The sequence below is a fragment of the Oncorhynchus gorbuscha genome, linkage group LG09 (assembly GCF_021184085.1).
Source record: "Oncorhynchus gorbuscha isolate QuinsamMale2020 ecotype Even-year linkage group LG09, OgorEven_v1.0, whole genome shotgun sequence".
In the NCBI taxonomy this organism is placed as follows: Eukaryota; Metazoa; Chordata; class Actinopteri; order Salmoniformes; family Salmonidae; genus Oncorhynchus; species Oncorhynchus gorbuscha.
Window position 1 is genome coordinate 69,401,960 of NC_060181.1, and position 18,275 is coordinate 69,420,234.

General features: G+C 40.9%; 1 protein-coding gene across 1 annotated transcript in view; it reads left to right on the top strand.

Annotated features, from left to right (window-relative positions):
* The window catches only part of lrp1bb (low density lipoprotein receptor-related protein 1Bb), a 433,776-nt gene that overhangs the window by 241,072 nt on the left and 174,429 nt on the right, over nucleotides 1-18,275 (top strand). Inside the window, exons 13-18 of the mRNA XM_046364065.1 lie at nucleotides 1,083-1,302; nucleotides 1,537-1,726; nucleotides 11,884-12,006; nucleotides 12,215-12,355; nucleotides 12,925-13,050; nucleotides 14,833-14,949. Of these exons, the coding sequence (XP_046220021.1) occupies nucleotides 1,083-1,302; nucleotides 1,537-1,726; nucleotides 11,884-12,006; nucleotides 12,215-12,355; nucleotides 12,925-13,050; nucleotides 14,833-14,949 (917 nt within the window). The remainder of the gene's footprint in view (nucleotides 1-1,082; nucleotides 1,303-1,536; nucleotides 1,727-11,883; nucleotides 12,007-12,214; nucleotides 12,356-12,924; nucleotides 13,051-14,832; nucleotides 14,950-18,275) is intronic.

Consider the following 18,275-nt stretch of genomic DNA (forward strand, 5'->3'; position numbering starts at 1 on the left):
TCTTCGGCTTGCAAGCCTCCCCCTTTTTCTTCCAAACATAATGATCGTCATTATGGCCAAACAGTTCTATTTTTGTTTCATCAGACCAGAGGACATTTCTCCATATGCAGCTGCAAACCGTAGTCTGGCTTTTTTATGGCGGTTTTGGAGCAGTGGCTTCTTCCTTGCCGAGTGGCCTTTCAGGTTATGTCAATATAGGACTAGTTTTACTGTGGATACAGATACTTTTGTACTTGTTTCCTCCAGCATCTTCACAAGGACATTTGCTGTTGTTCTGGGACTGATTTGCACTTTTTGCACCAGAGTACGTTCATCTCTAGGAGACAGAACGCGTCTCCTTCCTGAGTGGTATGACGGCTGCGTGATCCCATGGTGCTTATACATCCGTACTATTGTTTGTACAGATGAACGTGGTACCTTCAGGTGTTTGGAAATAGCTCCCAAGGATGAACCAGGCTTGTGGAGGTCTACAATTTCTGATGTCTTGGCTGAATTCTTTTGATTTCCCCATAATATCAAGCAAAGAGGCACAGAGTTTGAAGGTGGGCCTTGAAATACATCCACAGGTACACCTTCAATTGACCTTTAATTATGTCAATTAGCCTATCAGAAGATTCTAAACCAATGATATAATTTTCTGGAATTTTCCAAGCTGTTCAAAGGCACAGTCAACTTAGTGTATGTAATCTTCTGACCCACTGGAATTGTGATACAGTGAATTATAAGTGAAATAATATGTCTGTAAACAATTGTTGGAAAACTTACTTGTGTCATGCATAAAGTAGATGTCCTAACCGATTTGCCAAAACTGTAGTTGGTTAACAATACATTTGTGGAGTGGTTGAAAAATGACTTTTAATGACTCCAATCTAAGTGTATGTAAATGTCCAACTTCAACTGTAAATATATATTTTTTAATTCTGGCTGTACCACAACAAAATATGGAATAAGTTAAGGGGTATGAATACTTTCTCAAGGCACTGTATGTTTGCAAAACAGATTTAGTCCCCGATTGGCATGGTACATTGTTAGTTTTTATATTTACTCAATTGTAAGAAATCTATTTTGTTTGTGTATTTTAGTTGGATGTACTGGACGGACTGGGAGGAAGATGAAGTCAATGACAGCATAGGAAGAATAGAAAAAGCGTGGATGGATGGCTCTAACAGACGGATATTTGTCACGTCTAACATGCTGTGGCCCAACGGCCTCACATTGGACCATGGGACCAGCACCATGTACTGGTGTGATGCCTACTACGATCACATAGAGAAGATTCACCTCAATGGCACTGGCAGACAGGTGAGTGGAGCTGGATTCCAGGGGCAAAACTGGTTGAAATGATGTCATTACAGACAGATAATGATGTCTTTTTAACCAGCTTTGCCTGCTGGGATGTCACCATTATAGTCTTCTAAAATTGCCATATTTATCTCTGCCATTTCTCTGGATTGCCTTACCTCTACTATCTCAGGTCTTTGAGTACTGGTGTACAGGTTGTGTTCTTTGATAACTGGTTTCTGATTTCTCATCCAGGTTGTGTACAACGGCAAACAGTTGAACCACCCGTTTGGAATTTCTCACTACCGGAACTCCATCTTCTGGACGGAGTACATGAACGCATCTGTTTTCCAGCTGGATCTTACCTCTGGGGACGTTACTCTACTGAGAAGCGAGAGGCCTCCTCTCTTTGGCCTGCGTGTGTACGATGGTCAGAGTCAGCAAGGTTTGTCTGCTTTTACTTCCCCTTCTACCATCCCCAATAAATAAAGATTACCTTCAGAGAATGGAGTCTATGGATACCTGTTCCTACAACTTAGCACAAAACCTCCCCTACTATCACTATGTAGTCTATGGGTAGCCCAGATGTGTGGCTTTATGCAACAAGTTATGAATGCTTATATACTGTATGTAACATTCAATTAAAGTCTTACCATCTATCTACAGTACTAAGGCATCTTAAATGTACAGTGCATTCTCCTCCATTTATCATCCTAGAGATGTTTCTATAACTTGATTGGAGTCCACCTGTGGTACATTCAATTCATTGGACATTATTTTTGAAAGGCACACATCTGTCTGTATAAGGTCCCACAGTTGACAGTGCATGTCACAGCAAAAACCAAGCCATGAGGTCGAAGGAATTGTCCGTAGAGCTCAGAGACAGGATTGTGTCGAGGCTCAGATCTGGAGAAGGGTACCAAAACATTTCTGCAGCATCGAAGGTCCCCAAGAACACAGTGGCCTCCATCATTCTTAAATGGAAGAAGTTCTGGACCACCAAGACTCTTCCTAGAGCTGGCCACCTGGCCAAACTGAGTAATCAGGGGAGAAGGGCCTTGGTCAGGGAGGTGATCAAGAACCCGATGGTCACTCTGACAGAGCTCAGTGTATGTAAACTTCCAACTTCAACTGTATGTAAATCAAATATTTCAGTTCTTAATTTTTTCGAAATTAGCAAAGATTTCTAAAAACCTATTTTTGCTTTGTCATTATGGAGTATTATGTGTAGATTGATGAGGAAGAAAAACTATTTAATCAATTTTAGAATAAGACTGTAACCTAACAAAATGTGAAAAAGTCAAGAGGTCTGAATATTTTCCGAAGGCATTGTACACCTTCTGTATCCTGTGAATGAGACAAAAGAAAAATATTTTATTTTATATGGTGTGTGTTAACTACATGGCCTCACATGTGAATCCTTAAAGAGTTTGGTGAGGTTAAGGCTTAAGAGGGTGTAGCTAAGCATTAGGTCATCATAATCAGTACAACCTTCAAAAAATATTTTACACACATCATAAAATATGTGACCGACTGCCTCGATTCGGACTAAAGTAGCAACTTTTGAAATGCTGTTTTCTACATTTCACTCTGTCAATTAGGTTAATATTGTGAAGTAACTACAATGTTCTTGATCCATCCTAAGTTGATCCACCCTAAGTTTTCTCTTATCACAGCCATTAAACTCTTTAACTGTTTTAAAGTCACAATTGGCCTCATGGTGAAATTCCTGAGCGGTTTCCTTCCTCTCCGGCAACTGAGTTAAGAAGGACGTCTGTATCTTTGTAGTGACTGGGTGTATTGATACACCACCCGGAGTATAATTAATTACATATAATTATTTTACACACATCATGTGTCCATTACAATCAATGCAAGAATCGGAATTCATGATTTGTCACCAGTACGTGAAAATGTGAATAAAACAGAAAATACATTAAGCTCAATACATACAGTACCAGTCAAAGGTTATGACACACCTACTCATTCAAGGGTTTTTCTCTATTTTTACTATTTTCTACATCGTAGAATAATAGTGAAGACAGTAAAGCTATTAAATAACACATTTGGAATCATGTAGTAACCCAAAAAGTGTTCAACAAGTCAAAAATATATTTTATTTTAGAGATTCTTCAAAGTACCCACGTAACCAAGACTAAGGAGATGATTGTGGACTACAGGAAAAAGAGCACCGAGCACGTCCCCATTCTTATCAATGGGACTGTAGTGGAGCAGGTTGAGAGCTTCAAATTCCTTGATGTCCACATCAACAACAAATTAATATGGTCCAAACACACCAAAAAATGAAAAGAAATCAGCCAAGACCTCAGAAAAAGAATTGTAGACCTCCAGAAGTCTGGTTCATCATTGGCAGCAATTTCCAAACACCTGAAGGTACCACGTTCATCTGTACAAACAGTAGTAAGCAAGTATAAACACCTTGGGACCACGCAGCCGTCATACCAACCAGGAAAGAGACACGTTCTGTCTCCTAGAGATGAAAGTACTTTGGTGCGAAAAGTGCAAACCAATCCCAGAACAACAGCAAAGGACCTTGTGAAGGTGCTGGAGGAAACTGGTACAAAAGTATCTATATTCACAGTAAAATGAGTCCTATATTGACATAAACTGAAAGGCCGCTCAGCAAGGAAGAAGCCACTGCTCCAAACCGTTAAAAATCCAGACTACGGTTTGCAACTGCACATGGGGATAAAGATCGTACTTTTTGGAGAAATGTCCTCTGGTCTGATGAAAGACAAATTGAACTGTTTGGCCATAATGACCATCATTATGGTTGGAGGAAAAAAGGGTGGCTTGCAAGCCAAAGAACACCATCCCAACTGTAAAGCACGGGGGTGGCAGCATCATGTTGTTTGGGTTCTTTGCTGCAGGAGGGACTGGTGCACTTCACAAAATAGATGGCATCATGAGGTAGGAAAATTATGTGGATATATTGAAGCAACATCTTAAGACATCAGTCAGGAAGTTAAAGCTTGGTTGCAAATGGATCTTCCAAATGGACAATGAGCCCAAGCATACTTCCAAAGTTGTGGCAAAATGGCTTAAGGACAAAAAATCAAGGTATTGGAGTGGCCATCACAAAGCCTCGACCTCAATCCCATAGAACATTTCTGGGCAGATCTGAAAAAGCGTGGGTGAGCAAGGAGGCTTACAAACCTGACTCAGTTACACCAGCTCTGTCAGCAGGAATGGGCCAAATTCACCCAACTCATTGTCGGAAGCTTGTGGAAGGCTACCCGAAACGTTTGACCCAAGTTAAACAATTTAAAGGCAATGCTACCAAATACTAATTGAGTGTGTGTAAACTTCTGACCCACTGGGAATGTGATGAAATAAATAAATAATTCTCTCTACTTTTATTCTGACATTTCAAATTCTTAAAATAAAGTGGCAATCCTAACTGACCTAAGACAGGGAATTTTTACTAGGATTAAATGTCAGGAATTGTGAAAACCTGAGTTTAAATGTATTTGGCTAAGGTGTATGTAAACTTCCGACTTCAACTGTAAGTATTCACACCCTTTACTCAGTACTTTGTTGAAACACCTTTGGCAGCGATTACAGCCTCGAGTCTTCTTGGTTATGACGCCACAAGATTGGCACCCCTGTATTTGGGGAGTTTCTCCCCTTCTTCTCTGAAAATCCTCTTAAACTATTTCAGGTTTTATGGGGAGCGTTGCTGCACAGCTATTTTCTGGTCTCTCCAGAGATTTTCGATCGGGTTCAAGTCCGGGCTCTGACTAGGCCACTCAACGACATTCAGAAACTTGTCCCGGAGCTATTGCTGCTTTGTCTTGGCTGTGTGCTTTGGGTTCTTGTCTTTTTGGAAGGTGAACATTCGCCCCAGTCTGGAGCATGTTTTCATCAAGGATCTCTCAGTACTTTGCTCCGTTCATATTTGCCTCAATCCTGACTAGTCTCCCAGTCCCTGTTGCTGAAAAACATTCCCACAGCATAATGCTGCCACCTCCATGCTTCCCAGTAGGGATGGTGCCAGGTTTGCTCCAGACGTGATGCTTGATATTTAGAGAAAGATTTCAATCTTGGTTTCATCAGAGCAGAGAATCTTGTTTCGCATGGTCTGAGTGGCTTTAGATGACTTTTGGCGAACTCCAACTGGGCTGTCATGTGCTTATACTGAGGAGTGGCTCCCGTCTGGCCAATCTACCACAAAGGCCTGATTGGTGGAGTGCTGCAGAGATGGTTGTCCTTCTGGAAGGTTCTCCCATATTCACAGAGGAACACTGGAGCTCTGTCAGAGTGACCATCATGTTCTTGGTCACCTCCCTGACCAAGTCCCTTCTCCCCTGATTGCTCAGTTTGGCCAGGCGTCCAGCTCTAGCAAAAGTCTTGGTGGTTCCAAACTTCTTCCATTTAAGAATGATGGAGGCCACTGTATTCTTGAGGATCTTCGATGCTGCAGAAATGTGTTGGTATCCGTCCCCAGATCTGTGCATCTACGGACAATTCCTTCGGCCTCATGGCTTGGTTTTTGCTCTGACGTGCACTGTCAACTGAGGGACCTAATATAAGTGTGGTGTGTGTGTCTTTCCAAATCATGTCCAATCAATTGAATTTACCGTAGGTGGACTCCAATCAAGTTGTAGACACATCTGATCAATGGATGATCAATGGAAACAGGACGCACCTGAGCTCAATTTAGAGTCTCATTGCAACATTTTTTTTGTTTTTTGTTATACATTTGCAAACATTTCTGAAAAACCTGTTTGAGCTTTGTCATGATAGGGTATTGTGTGTAGATTGTTGAGGATTTGTTTTTATTTCATCCATTTTAGAATATGGCTGTAACAAAATGTGGAAAAATTCAAGGGGTCTGAATACTTTTCCTGTCAATGGTTGTGGTTACTTGTGTAGCACTGTTGCAATATCGAAAACAGAAAGTGTCCAGATAAAAATATTTTATCAAATTTTATCAGTATTAGGTGACACTTACCTTGATTGATGGATCATGTGAAGGAAACGCTATAACCCCCCCCCCCCCCCCCCCCCCCAGCCACATCTAGCTAAGTGGATGGGTCACTATTGTCTAGATATGTACACATGTTCATGAAACACAATAGATGGCCGTGATCACCCCCAGACACACCTGGCTACTTTGATGGGTCATGTAATAATACGGCCGAAGTGGAGTCTTTTATTTAGACATGTGGCTAGCTAAACAATGACCCGGCATGATCCCAACTCATACTACTACCAACACAAATATTGTCATAGTTGTACATGAATTTGCAGGTAGTTAAAGCGAACAAACTATGTTCAATGTTATCTAGCTAACATTAGGCTATAACTAGCAATGCAAATGGATTCTGATTCTAATAATATTTGTCATGCTGGTGAAAGAGGACCCAAACGCGACTTAACAGAAACAGAGTTTATTAAAGTCCAAAACGGAATAACAGAAATCCTCTAGACTTGTAGAGGGGAAACAACTGGAGAAGCGGCCACAGACTGCAGGTCGCTTCGGGTAGGCGCAGGCCGTAGTCGACTGAGACACCTGCTCACACGCAGCATCTGATGAAGGCACAAAACACGACAGGACAGGGTGATACACAATCACGGCAAAAACACGACAGGACAGGGCGAAACGCAATCACAGCATGGTGAATACAATACAAGGAACCGACGGGACAGGAACGGATCACAAAGGAATAAATAGGGAATCTAATCAGGGGAAAGGATCGGGAACAGGTGTGGGAAGACTAAATGATGATTATAGGAACAGCTGGGAGCAAACGGAACGACAGAGAGAAGAGAGAGCGAGAGAGTGAGAGAGGGAGGGGGAGAGAGAGGGATAGAAGGAGGGAAAGAACCAAACAAGACCAGCAGAGGGAAACGAATAGCATGGGGAGCACAGGGACAAGACATGACAATAAATGACAAACATGACAATATTACTACACAGATATTACATGTAACGTTAGCTAGTGAGCGAGTAATCTAATGTTTGCTAGCTAACTAACAGTATGCTTTAATTAGCAATAAAAAACAACTAGGCTTGTAATTTAACCATTTTATTCGTATTTGTGGATGAAATACAAGGTTGTTATTAAGGCATATGAAAGTTCACATGTTCAAGAAGGCATTTCTGTCAAAAAAAACACATTTTAATAAACAAATGTTTACGTTCAAATTCCGTTCCTGTGAATTAGTGATGTGAGACATACGTCTAGTTTCCTTCTAACAAGTCACATAAACAGACAATTATAATGATAACGTAATAAGTAACGCACACATGATAGTAACGCACACATGTCCAAAGTTATCATTAGTAGTTAAGGCAATGCGATTGTACTTGGGCTCTTGTCCGGCTCAGTAATGCCTTAAACTTACATTGTCCGCAACAGTAAAATGGGCTAATTCTATGTGAATTTATGAGGCGAAACTGTTTTGAGAAAATAATTTGAAATTGACAAGTTGAAACATAGCCTATAGATAATTAGCAGGCAGTGTGGGTTAACTGTTCTGTTACGTAACAATCACATTTTGGAACAGTGAATGCATTCTGACATCACACTCGTAATGGGCGACCGTTAGAGATCATTTGGAACTCACACGTGACAAGGTTTTAAGCTAATTTTTACTCCTGAATTTATTTAGGCTTGCCATAACAAAGGGGTGACTTACTGACTCAAGACATTTCAGCTTTTCATTATTAATTAATTGGTAACATTTTTGAAAAACACAAGTCTACTTTAACATTATGGGGTATTTTGTGTAGTGACATTTCATGGCTTGCGTAAGATGTTGCATACATTGACAGTGGCAGCAATTTGACTTTGATTTCTACTCTATGGAAATGAATGACTGACTCAACATAGTGCTGCCTGCTGTCTGTGTGGTGGATGATGATATGTTCCTGTTGTGGGTAGATTCATAGATAGAAGAAGAGAGAGATGCATGATGCAGTTGGTTGATGGTGCAGAACTGTAGGCCCTCACAGCCAGGTCCAGTCCTGGCCGTTCTGCCGACCTAGGTGAGACCAAAAAAATGGCCACCCTCCTATACCCCCACAACACTAGAATAGTCTAAAATACTTATTTTCCAGATTTTAAAGTTAGGCTCATTTTAGGTTTTTTGTTTTTTCACAATTTAATATATGAAAGAAGAGCTAACTGAATATGCAACAGAATATGTATCCCTTTATCTTTCAGAAAAATATTTTTATTTAGCCTTAACCTCTAGCGTCGAGAAATCCCGTATCTGGGAGCGTAATCATAGCCTCAAGCTCATTACCATAACGCAACGTTAACTATTCATGAAAATCGCAAATGAAATGAAGTAAATATATTGGCTCACAAGCTTAGCCTTTTGTTAACAACACTGTCATCTCAGATTTTCAAAATATGCTTTTCAACCATAGCTACAGAAGCATTTGTGTAAGAGTATTGATAGCTAGCATAGCATTAAGCCTAGCATTCAGCAGGCAACATTTTCAAAAAAACAAGAAAAGCATTCAAATAAAATCATTTACCCTTGAAGAACTTCGGATGTTTTCAACGAGGAGACTCTCAGTTAGATAGCAAATGTTCAGTTTTTCCAAAAAGATTATTTCTGTAGGAGAAATCGCTCCGTTTTGTTCATCACGTTTGGCTAAGAAAAAAAAAAAAATTCAGTCATTACAACGCCGAACTTTTTTCCAAATTAACTCCAAAATATCGACAGAAACATGGCAAACGTTGTTTAGAATCAATCCTCAAGGTGTTTTTCACATATCTATTCGATGATAAATCATTCGTGGCAGTTGGGTTTCTCCTCTGAAGCAAATGGAAAAATACACGCAGTTTGAGATTACGCAATAATTTGCACAGACAATAAAAATCACATAACAATATTTATTCATTGTTCATAATAGCTAGCTTTGACTAAATTGCATTAAGCATATTTCCTAAAATGATAAAATAATAACATTTTCATAATTGTATCATTCCAAAATGATGTTTTAGAGGTCAACAACATTTTACGGAGTTGTAATTTCCCATTTTACACATAATTAGTAGTGAAAATGTGTGATTAAGGAGTTTCGTTTTTTTTCGGTCACTTCACTTTTCAATCATCTTTGAATGTTTATTTATTTGATTTGTTTTAACCTTTATTTTTTACAATGTCTGTTTACAATGTCTGCCTACGTCAATATCTGTTTTAAAAAATACAGGAGTCCAATAATGAAAACCACATGATAATTTTACTAAATGACATTGGTTAAGATTATAAAATATATTTGTGATTGGTTCAGATTTGGTCCGGAAATCAAGTCCGGTCCGGACTGTACCAATAAAATGAAGAGAAAAAAAGATGTCTGCTAGACGTCGCCGTTAGTCTGTGTTTACCCTTCGTTTACCCTTCCTACAGTAGGGTTTCACAAATTCATCATCAAGCAAAAAAACTGTCGGCTAGGACCGAGTTTGGGCAACCCTGGTCTACAGTGACAGCCCAAAATTGAATTTTATGAATGCCCATCCATGTGGTAGGCCTACCGTTTGTAAAACATCAGTTGCATTGGCTTTGTTAGTCCTGATTCCTGTGACTAAAGATTTTGGCTATTTAAGCTCTGAATATCAACTACCTAACTTTTTTTCATCTCCAATTTATGTCCAACGTTATCAGAATATATCCTGAATTTGTTTGCAATGAGAATCAATGTGTTTACACAGCGGGAAATGCATACGTATATTATTTTTCACTATGATCATCAATTTACGGATACAAACTTGAAACCATTGCTTGCTGTTTGGGGTTTTAGGCTGGCTTTCTGTATAACCACTTTGTGACATCTGTTGATGTAAAAACGGATCTATAAATACGTTTTATTTGAAATCCCTGATTATTATGACAATTTAGCCCACGGGGTGAAACTCCTGGACAGCACCTGAGAGTCACCTGATTTTCCATTTCATATTGCCCATTTAACTTTGACCGGTCCTGTTTTTAGGATATGGTGTCATATTCACATCGAAGCTCCTTTTTTATTTGATTGGGCGCGGTTTACGTTAGGCGCCATTTGGGTAAGGCTATTTGATCGGCGAAACGTGTATGATGTAAAATGTGACAATTTCATAAGTTAGGCTACAGAAAATGGCACATACTCTTTCTACCATAAGCTATAGTCTACATGATTGCTGTTAGATATTTTCTTACGGAACGTTGGTAAAGCGCCGCAGCGGTGTCTCCAACAGCACCCTGGTGCACTGGACAAGCGAAATATTTTGTGCCCCTGCCTTTGACAAAGTGGGCACTCTTTATCACGGGGCGGCATCTGCGCTCACCTAAATAGCCTATATTCTGTACCACTGGGTGAGAGAAATTGTAATTGTTTTTGGGAAAAGTTATGTGAGGTTTTATGTGTTGTTGGAGGTGCGTCTTGGTCAATTGAGCTCGGAAAATGCCGCCCTCGCCAATCTGCCGCCTGGTTAATAGGCGGGCCAGCCCTGCTCACAGCAGGTAGAACCCTTGTTATCCTGCGGATGCGTCGGTGAATCACTGTTTAGTGTTCCCGACTGTGTACACGTGGAGCAAGGGGAAGCGTGATTACTGTCATCTCCTCTCAGAAACAGAGAAAGTACCAACACTAATTATCTACTTGGTAATCAATGGATTAAGATAAGGGGCATTTTGAGATTATTCACTGCTTGTGGGTTTTTCATTTGTGTAATAATTTCTATTGTTTCACATCAAAATAATATCAAATCTAATTTATTTATATAGCCCTTAGTACATCAGCTGATATCGCAAAGTGCTGTACAGAAACCCAGCCTAAAACCCCAAACAGCAAGCAAAGCAGGTGTAGAAGCACGGTAGCTAGGAAAAACTCCCTAGAAAGGCCAAAACCTAGGAAGAAACCTAGAGAGGAACCAGGCTATGTGGGGTGGCCAGTCCTCTTAATACAGTTTGTTAGAGTGGCGTAGGATTGTGGTATGCCAAGGATGTGATGCAGAGAAAGAGTGATGGAGAATACAGCTGGCAGTATGAGTTCTAATTCTCAGCATGGGGGAAAGAAGAATTTCGCTGGCCATTCCTCCAAAACTCATGTCACCAAAGAGATTAATTGTCCCTGCTGTCCTCTGAGTATTACTGATTGGCTCTCACAAAACAGAAACCTTTATCTCATTGGCTCAGGCATTGCCTTTGGACCTTACACTAAACAAAACCAACAATGGACTCCATGCCTCAACTTTATAAGTGACAGTTTCTTCACACAAAGACAGTTTCTTCTCTCTTGAGAACGGTTGGCTTTGTCCTAAAAGACAAATTATTTTCCTGAAAGAATAAAAATGTCAAATGGCTCCACTCCACAATGTCCCCAATAATTCATTTGACGTGTGGTTATAGATGATGTGGCACCCACCTGGCACATCCTTCTCAAACAGGAAATGGCTTTTGTATTAAGGATATATTTCATGTGTGTTTCTTCACAGTTCACATTGACCTTGTTGTTCCGTTGTTCATAGAGAGAGAGAGACGACGACAGACGGAACATCAAAAGAGAAACATGACAAAATACAATAATAATGTTTTAGAAGAATATGATTTCCTGTAAATAATGGTACTACTCTGTAATTCCAGGTGACAATGCATGCAGAGTGAATTATGGGGGATGCGGTACCCTCTGCCTCTCTATCCCAGGGGGCCGAGTGTGTGCCTGTGCTGACAACCAGCTCCTGGAGAAGAACAATGTCACCTGCTTAGGTATAGTAGAACCATGAAGTGAATTAGCCAGAGTAGTACAATTGCACTGTAGACAAGCTACGAAATGAACATGGTTTTCTCTCACAAATATTTTGTGATTATTTTGTATGCTTGACTTTTCAATGGAATTAATTCCACTGTGGTTTAATTTGGCTCAAGTCTGTTTCTGTTATTAAAGTACTTTTCTCTGTTATGTCTGTTAATTAAGTGTCATCAGGGGGGGTGGAGCCACAGCTCTGTAAGAGCGATGAGTTTCAGTGTCGTAACCATCGCTGTATCCGTGCGTCATGGAAGTGTGACGGAGATGATGACTGTATGGATGGAAGTGACGAGGAGCCCCATAACTGCTGTGTGTATTTATCTGTCTGTTGTCTCTGTCCTGCACACACACACACACACACACACGCACACATACACACACAAACATTCACACACACCACTTACCATGCAACGTTGCATAAGTTGGTCCTTTTTTGCTATCAACTTTTATCTCGCTAAACGTCATTGATACTGTATGATTCAAAGCTGGTGAATATTGCCCACTCCTCTCCTTTCTTCCCCATCTATTTTCCTCAGAAGAGAATTGGCTGTTGATTGAATCAATAAGATAAACACCATGTTAGACGCTTGGATGCTGACTCATTTCTCACTATGAAATATACTATAATGTAATCTTCTGCCAGAATGATCAGATTTGCAAAATCTATTATCTGCCCTGCTGGAATGTCTGCATGCCTTCTATCTAACAAGATTTGAGACATTCTGACCCAAATTCCTGCTTCGCATTGCTGTCTGTCATTTGTACTGAACTCTTCAAGTCAGAAACGGTAAATGTCAGGTTTGTAAGTCCTTTACCAGGCAAATTTCATCCCACAAATGAAATGGTGCTAAGATGATATGAGTGTCTGTGTATTTCAGCCAACCACAGTTGTCCCATAGACCAGTTCAAGTGCCTCAATAATCGCTGCATCCCTAAGAGATGGCTGTGTGACGGAACTAATGACTGTGGGAACAATGAGGATGAGTCCAACACCACATGTTCAGGTAACTGATACAATACCTCAGCTTTTTCTCAGATCTGCAGTCCGGCAATTGCATTGTGTTATGTAGTATACTGTATGTCACTGGCATTTTCTAAGCTATGATTATAAATTGATGTGGTACACTTCACTTAGTCAAGTGGACTATGTATAGTTAAAGAATGCAAATATCTACCCCCTAGCAACTTCAACTTCCTCCGCAGAAAGGTTTCTGCACATCAAAGCATCAAATAGCAGGGTAGTCAAACATTCCTAGTCATGTCTTGCGACACTATACAAGCCAGCAGCCACAGTCAGTGTGATCAATCTCATGTGAAAGCTCAGAGTCAGAGAAGTTTAGCACTCTCAGAAGGTAACTTTTCCTGCTATTGAGTTATTGTCAGAATCACTTACGTCTGTCCATACCATAGTGGCTTTTTTCCCTTCACACCTAACAGCCAAGTTGCCAGCCTTGCCTCTTAAAAGTTGTGAGCCTTCCAGGATCAATCAATGGGTGATAAATGTTACCTTGTCATCAGAATGACATGCATGTTAAACACACAGCACCACCAAGAGAACACTGCCCATGTGCTGTCCTGGTGCTGTGCTGTCGTTGCATGTCTGTCTCTGTTCACAGACATTGAGTATACACTGAGCTCCAAAAGTATTGGGACAGTGTCATGCCCTGACCTTAGAGATCCTTATTATTCTCTATGTTTTGTTATGTCAGGGTGTGACTCGGGTGGGAAAGTCTATGTTTTCTATCTCTTTGTTTTGGCCGAGTGTACTTCACCATCTGGCAGCCTACGGAAGAATCTGGGTTTGGCGGATGCCAGGAGAACGCTACCTGCCCCAAAGCATAGTGCCATCTGTAAAGTTTGGTGGAGGAGGAATAATGGTCAGGGGCTGTTTTTCATGGTTTGGGCTAGGCCCCTTAGTTCCAGTGAAGGGGAATCTTTACGCTACAGCATCTAGACGATTCTGTGCTTCCAACTTTGTGGCAAGTTTGGGGAAGGCCCTTTCCTGTTAAATGAGGTTGAGGTCCCCACAGAAATGGTTTGTCGAGATCGGTTTGGAAGAACTTGACTGGCCTGCAAAGAGCCCTGACTTCAACCCCATTTAATATCTTTGGGATGAATTGGAACGCCGACTGCGAGCCAGGCCTAATTGCCCAACATCAGTGCCCGATCTCATTAATGCTATTGTGGCTGAATGGAAGCAAGTCCCTGCAGCAATGTTCCAACATCTAGTGGAAAGCCTTCCCAAAAGAGTGGAGGCTGTTATAGCAGCAAAGAGGGGGACCAACTCCATATTAATGCCCATGATTTTGGAATGAGATGTTCTATGAGCACGTGTCCACATATGTTTGATCATGTTGGTCATGTAGTGTATAAGGGAGTTTGTCCCAATACTTTTGGGGGACTATGTATAGAAAATGCTGTCATTTCTAAACGGTTCACCCGATAGGGATGACAATTCCCTCAAATTAAAGCTGACAGTTAGCACTTTAACCTCATAGTCATTGTATCATTTCAAATCCAAAGTGCTGGAGTACAGAGCCGAAACAACAAAATGTGTCACTGTATGTGACTGAAAGGTTAGTTTAAGGGCTCTGCTCGTTTACTGCAGACTTGATATATGTGATATATCTGTCATGGAGAGATCAACTTAAGCTCCACAGGCCTGACATTGAGATGCCATATGATTGAATGATCAGTAGGGGGCTGAACATGTCTGGCTTTAACTTAAAACCCATGTGATTGAATTACAAATGCTCTGCTGTCTTCCATGCCTTTCTCTTTCTCAGCCCAGGCCTGTCAGCCCAACCAGTTCTCCTGTCGGAACGGACGCTGTATCCCCCAGGCCTGGCGCTGCGACCGAGACGACGACTGCGGGGACATGTCCGATGAGACTTCCTCCTGTGGTGAGTCAGACTCTCAGTCTGCATTATATGGCCCTGAATCCTGCCGATAAACTCAGTTTTTGATTATGTATGATCGTTAAGGGTGAGTATCTCAAGTTAGGTTTCAGCCCTGTAAGATTATTCACACTAAAACGACCTAGTAGACCAAATCAGAACAAACACTCTCTGCTGTTTATGTTTTTGGAACGGAAGGACAGTGCTGAGTTTTTAAACGCCAAGAGAGGCTTTCAAAGAAGATGTGACCACATTTACGATGACACTGTCAGATCTGAAGATTCTATTGACCTCATCCCCAACCTTGAGAGGAAAAGAAAAGGACATACCGCTGTGAGGTGTAGCTCAGAGGAAATGGTTCAGTGGAAAAGACAGCTAGTCTTTTAGTGACCCAACTACACCAGAGAAGCCTTAAAAGTATTTCAAAATATGCCTCCTGGTGAGACAACAGAATGCTAGCTTGGCTGTCTGAACTCTTAGTGTGTGTTCTTGTCTAGTGCACAGCAGCCGTTTGGTTATATTTCTATTAAAATATAGTGCTTTCCTCTTTTTAAGGAGTAAAAAGGCTTGTTCTTAGCTAATTTCTGAAAAGTAAAATGCAATATCCAATTGAACAAACAAAGGTTGTTGAATATGATTAATGAGCAGGCTATTGGGTAACCTTCTAATTGGCATAGTCTTATTTGTGAAGGGGTTGCATGAGTGTACCAGTGTGCTTATTATTTGTCGAAATAATAATATATTTATTGTGATGTCCTTGCTATCTATCTGACACTGTTTTCAAACTGTTTTCCCTAAATCTAATTTTCCTACAAAAATCTCCCTTAAAGCTATTTCTTAATTTACTAGTTCCTTGAATACTTTGTTGTCTCTCTTACATTGCTTGTTTCACTCATGTGAGTTTTAGCAGTTACATTATTAAATAGCCTTGAGTCCTTAGGGCCAGGAGCTGAGCATTCACTTCTTACTCACTGATTAAGGGGAGTTAGAATGATGCTGCGAAATAACACTTATAGCATAAAAAAAACACATTTTAGTGTGGCAGAATTACACAGTGTATCAAAACTTATACCAAAGTAAGTTGGTAGTAGTGCTTGCCATTTTTATGACCCAACAGTTTATTTTGTTTTCATATTTATTTTTACAGTACCTGATTTCAACTGGCTATACTGTAACTTGTTATCTTTCTGGTACACTAGTCTAATCTCATAACTATACTTTTGTGTGACTTTCATGCATAGGGAGCTTTCCAGGCCCTAAGTTACATATTTAGTGATGTGAGGTGGAAATAGTTTAATTACTTACAGATCGTAAAAAAACTGGGAAAACACCTTTAAAAGGGTTTTAAAACATCCTGCCCCTTCACTGTTTGTGGTGAAGATGGCACATGGCAATCTCTGATGATCAGTGCAAGGCCCTGCATAGTGTTGTATCGTCTCTGACTCCTTTGTGTGCTTACTAAGCTGCTTCAATACACAGTCACAAACAGCCAGGGTGTAGGCTGTAATTAAAGTTCATGCTCGACTTCATTCAGTCATAATCAAGCTGCGCTGCAAAACATATTGTCTCTCATAGTGTTGTCTGAGATTCCTCAGGCATTACTGCGCTGTAGGAGTTCCCACAGAGTCTCTGGAAGCTCAATTTTCTCCACTGCAGCAACGGTGGGTTTTTAAAACCTGAAGCATCACGTCGCGATTGAGCTGTTGTTGCTCCTAGACGTTTCTACTTCACAATAACAGCACTTACAGCACTTACTGCTCTCTCAGGGTAGACATTTGCCAAACTGACTTGTTGGAAAGGTGGCATCCTATGACGGTGCCAAGTTTAAAGTCACTGAGCTCTTTAAGGCCATTCTACTGCTAATGTTTGTCTATGGAGATTGCGTTGCTGTGCGCTCAATTTTATACACCTGTAAGCAATGGGTGTGGCTGAAACAGCCTAATCCACTAATTTGAAGGGGTTTAGACATACTTTTGTGTATATATATGTGGTGAACATTCACTGTGTCCTAACTAACACCCTAGGTGTCTGTAGCAATAGGGATTCCAAAGAATCAATTACAATTAAGTCTCTGAGTTTAATAAAGCTCCTGCCCTGTAATAGAAATATCTCAAAAATTGTATAACCAGAAATTGAAACTAGGTTGAATGTGACGGGAATACAAATGCAGATCACAAGTATTTAGGGGTATGACACATCCATATGCGCAGATTCACATTGGCACTCTGAGGCGGTGGAATATACCAGCACCATCAACAGCAGTTAGAGAAAGTTAGCTATGGTATCTCCTTGACCACACTGGAAGAAGTAAGGAGCAGATGTTGTTTAATTACCATGGTGTTAATTGGTTTTCAGCAGTTAGCTAGCAGAGACACTGTCTGTCAAAGCAGCACTAGCTGGTGTGTTTAGGTGGTGTGTTTTTCCACCGAGCGGTGAGCCACGCTAAACTCCCAATGGGAAAACTGTCTGTGTTGTTGTACTGACGCAGCTGCCACTCTCTTTTATTGATTAAAGCAGAGGCATTATTTCTCTACATTATTTTGGATTAACCCAAAACATCTGTGGATGAATCATGTTCTTTCCGTCTCCGATTTAATTAGATGTTTCGTGTTAACCTGAATCTGGATTTTTTTGCAGGTCTCATTGATCAGACTTAAATATGAGTTATGATCAATTGAGTCCTAAATGAGCTTTTCTACCTGAAAACAAGCATCACTCGCACATACAGTATACATAACGCCCTGTCCAAAAGGTGCATGCAAATTAAGGGTGCCATTTACAACAGCCACAATTGCATCCAGTATTAGCATATTCGTTAGGCATATTTCCATGATTTTTCATGTGTTTATCATAACATTCAGTGTTGCGGTAGCTCTTAACTTGCTGCAGATAATTTATTTCGGCCTGCAATACACATATAGTCAAAATGATGAGTAGTGAGGACTAGGGTTCTGAACCCCTCCCTCTGCAACGAGATCCTGGACTTCCTGACGGGCCGGCCCCATGTGGTAAGGGTAGGCAACAACACCTCCGCCACGCTGACCTTCAACACAGGGGCCCATCCTGTACTCCTTGTTCACCCACGACTGCGTGGCCGCTCATGACTCCAACACCATCAAGTTTGCTGACTACACAACTGTGGTAGGCCTGATCACCAACGGCGATGAATCAGCCTACAGGGAGGAGGTCAAAGACTTAGCAGTGTGGTGCCAGGACAACAACTTATCCCTCAACGTCGTGGACTATAGGAGAAGGACTATAGGAGAAAGAGGGGGGTGCATGCCCCCATCCACATCAACGGGGCTGTTGTGGAGCGGGTCAAGAGCTTCAAG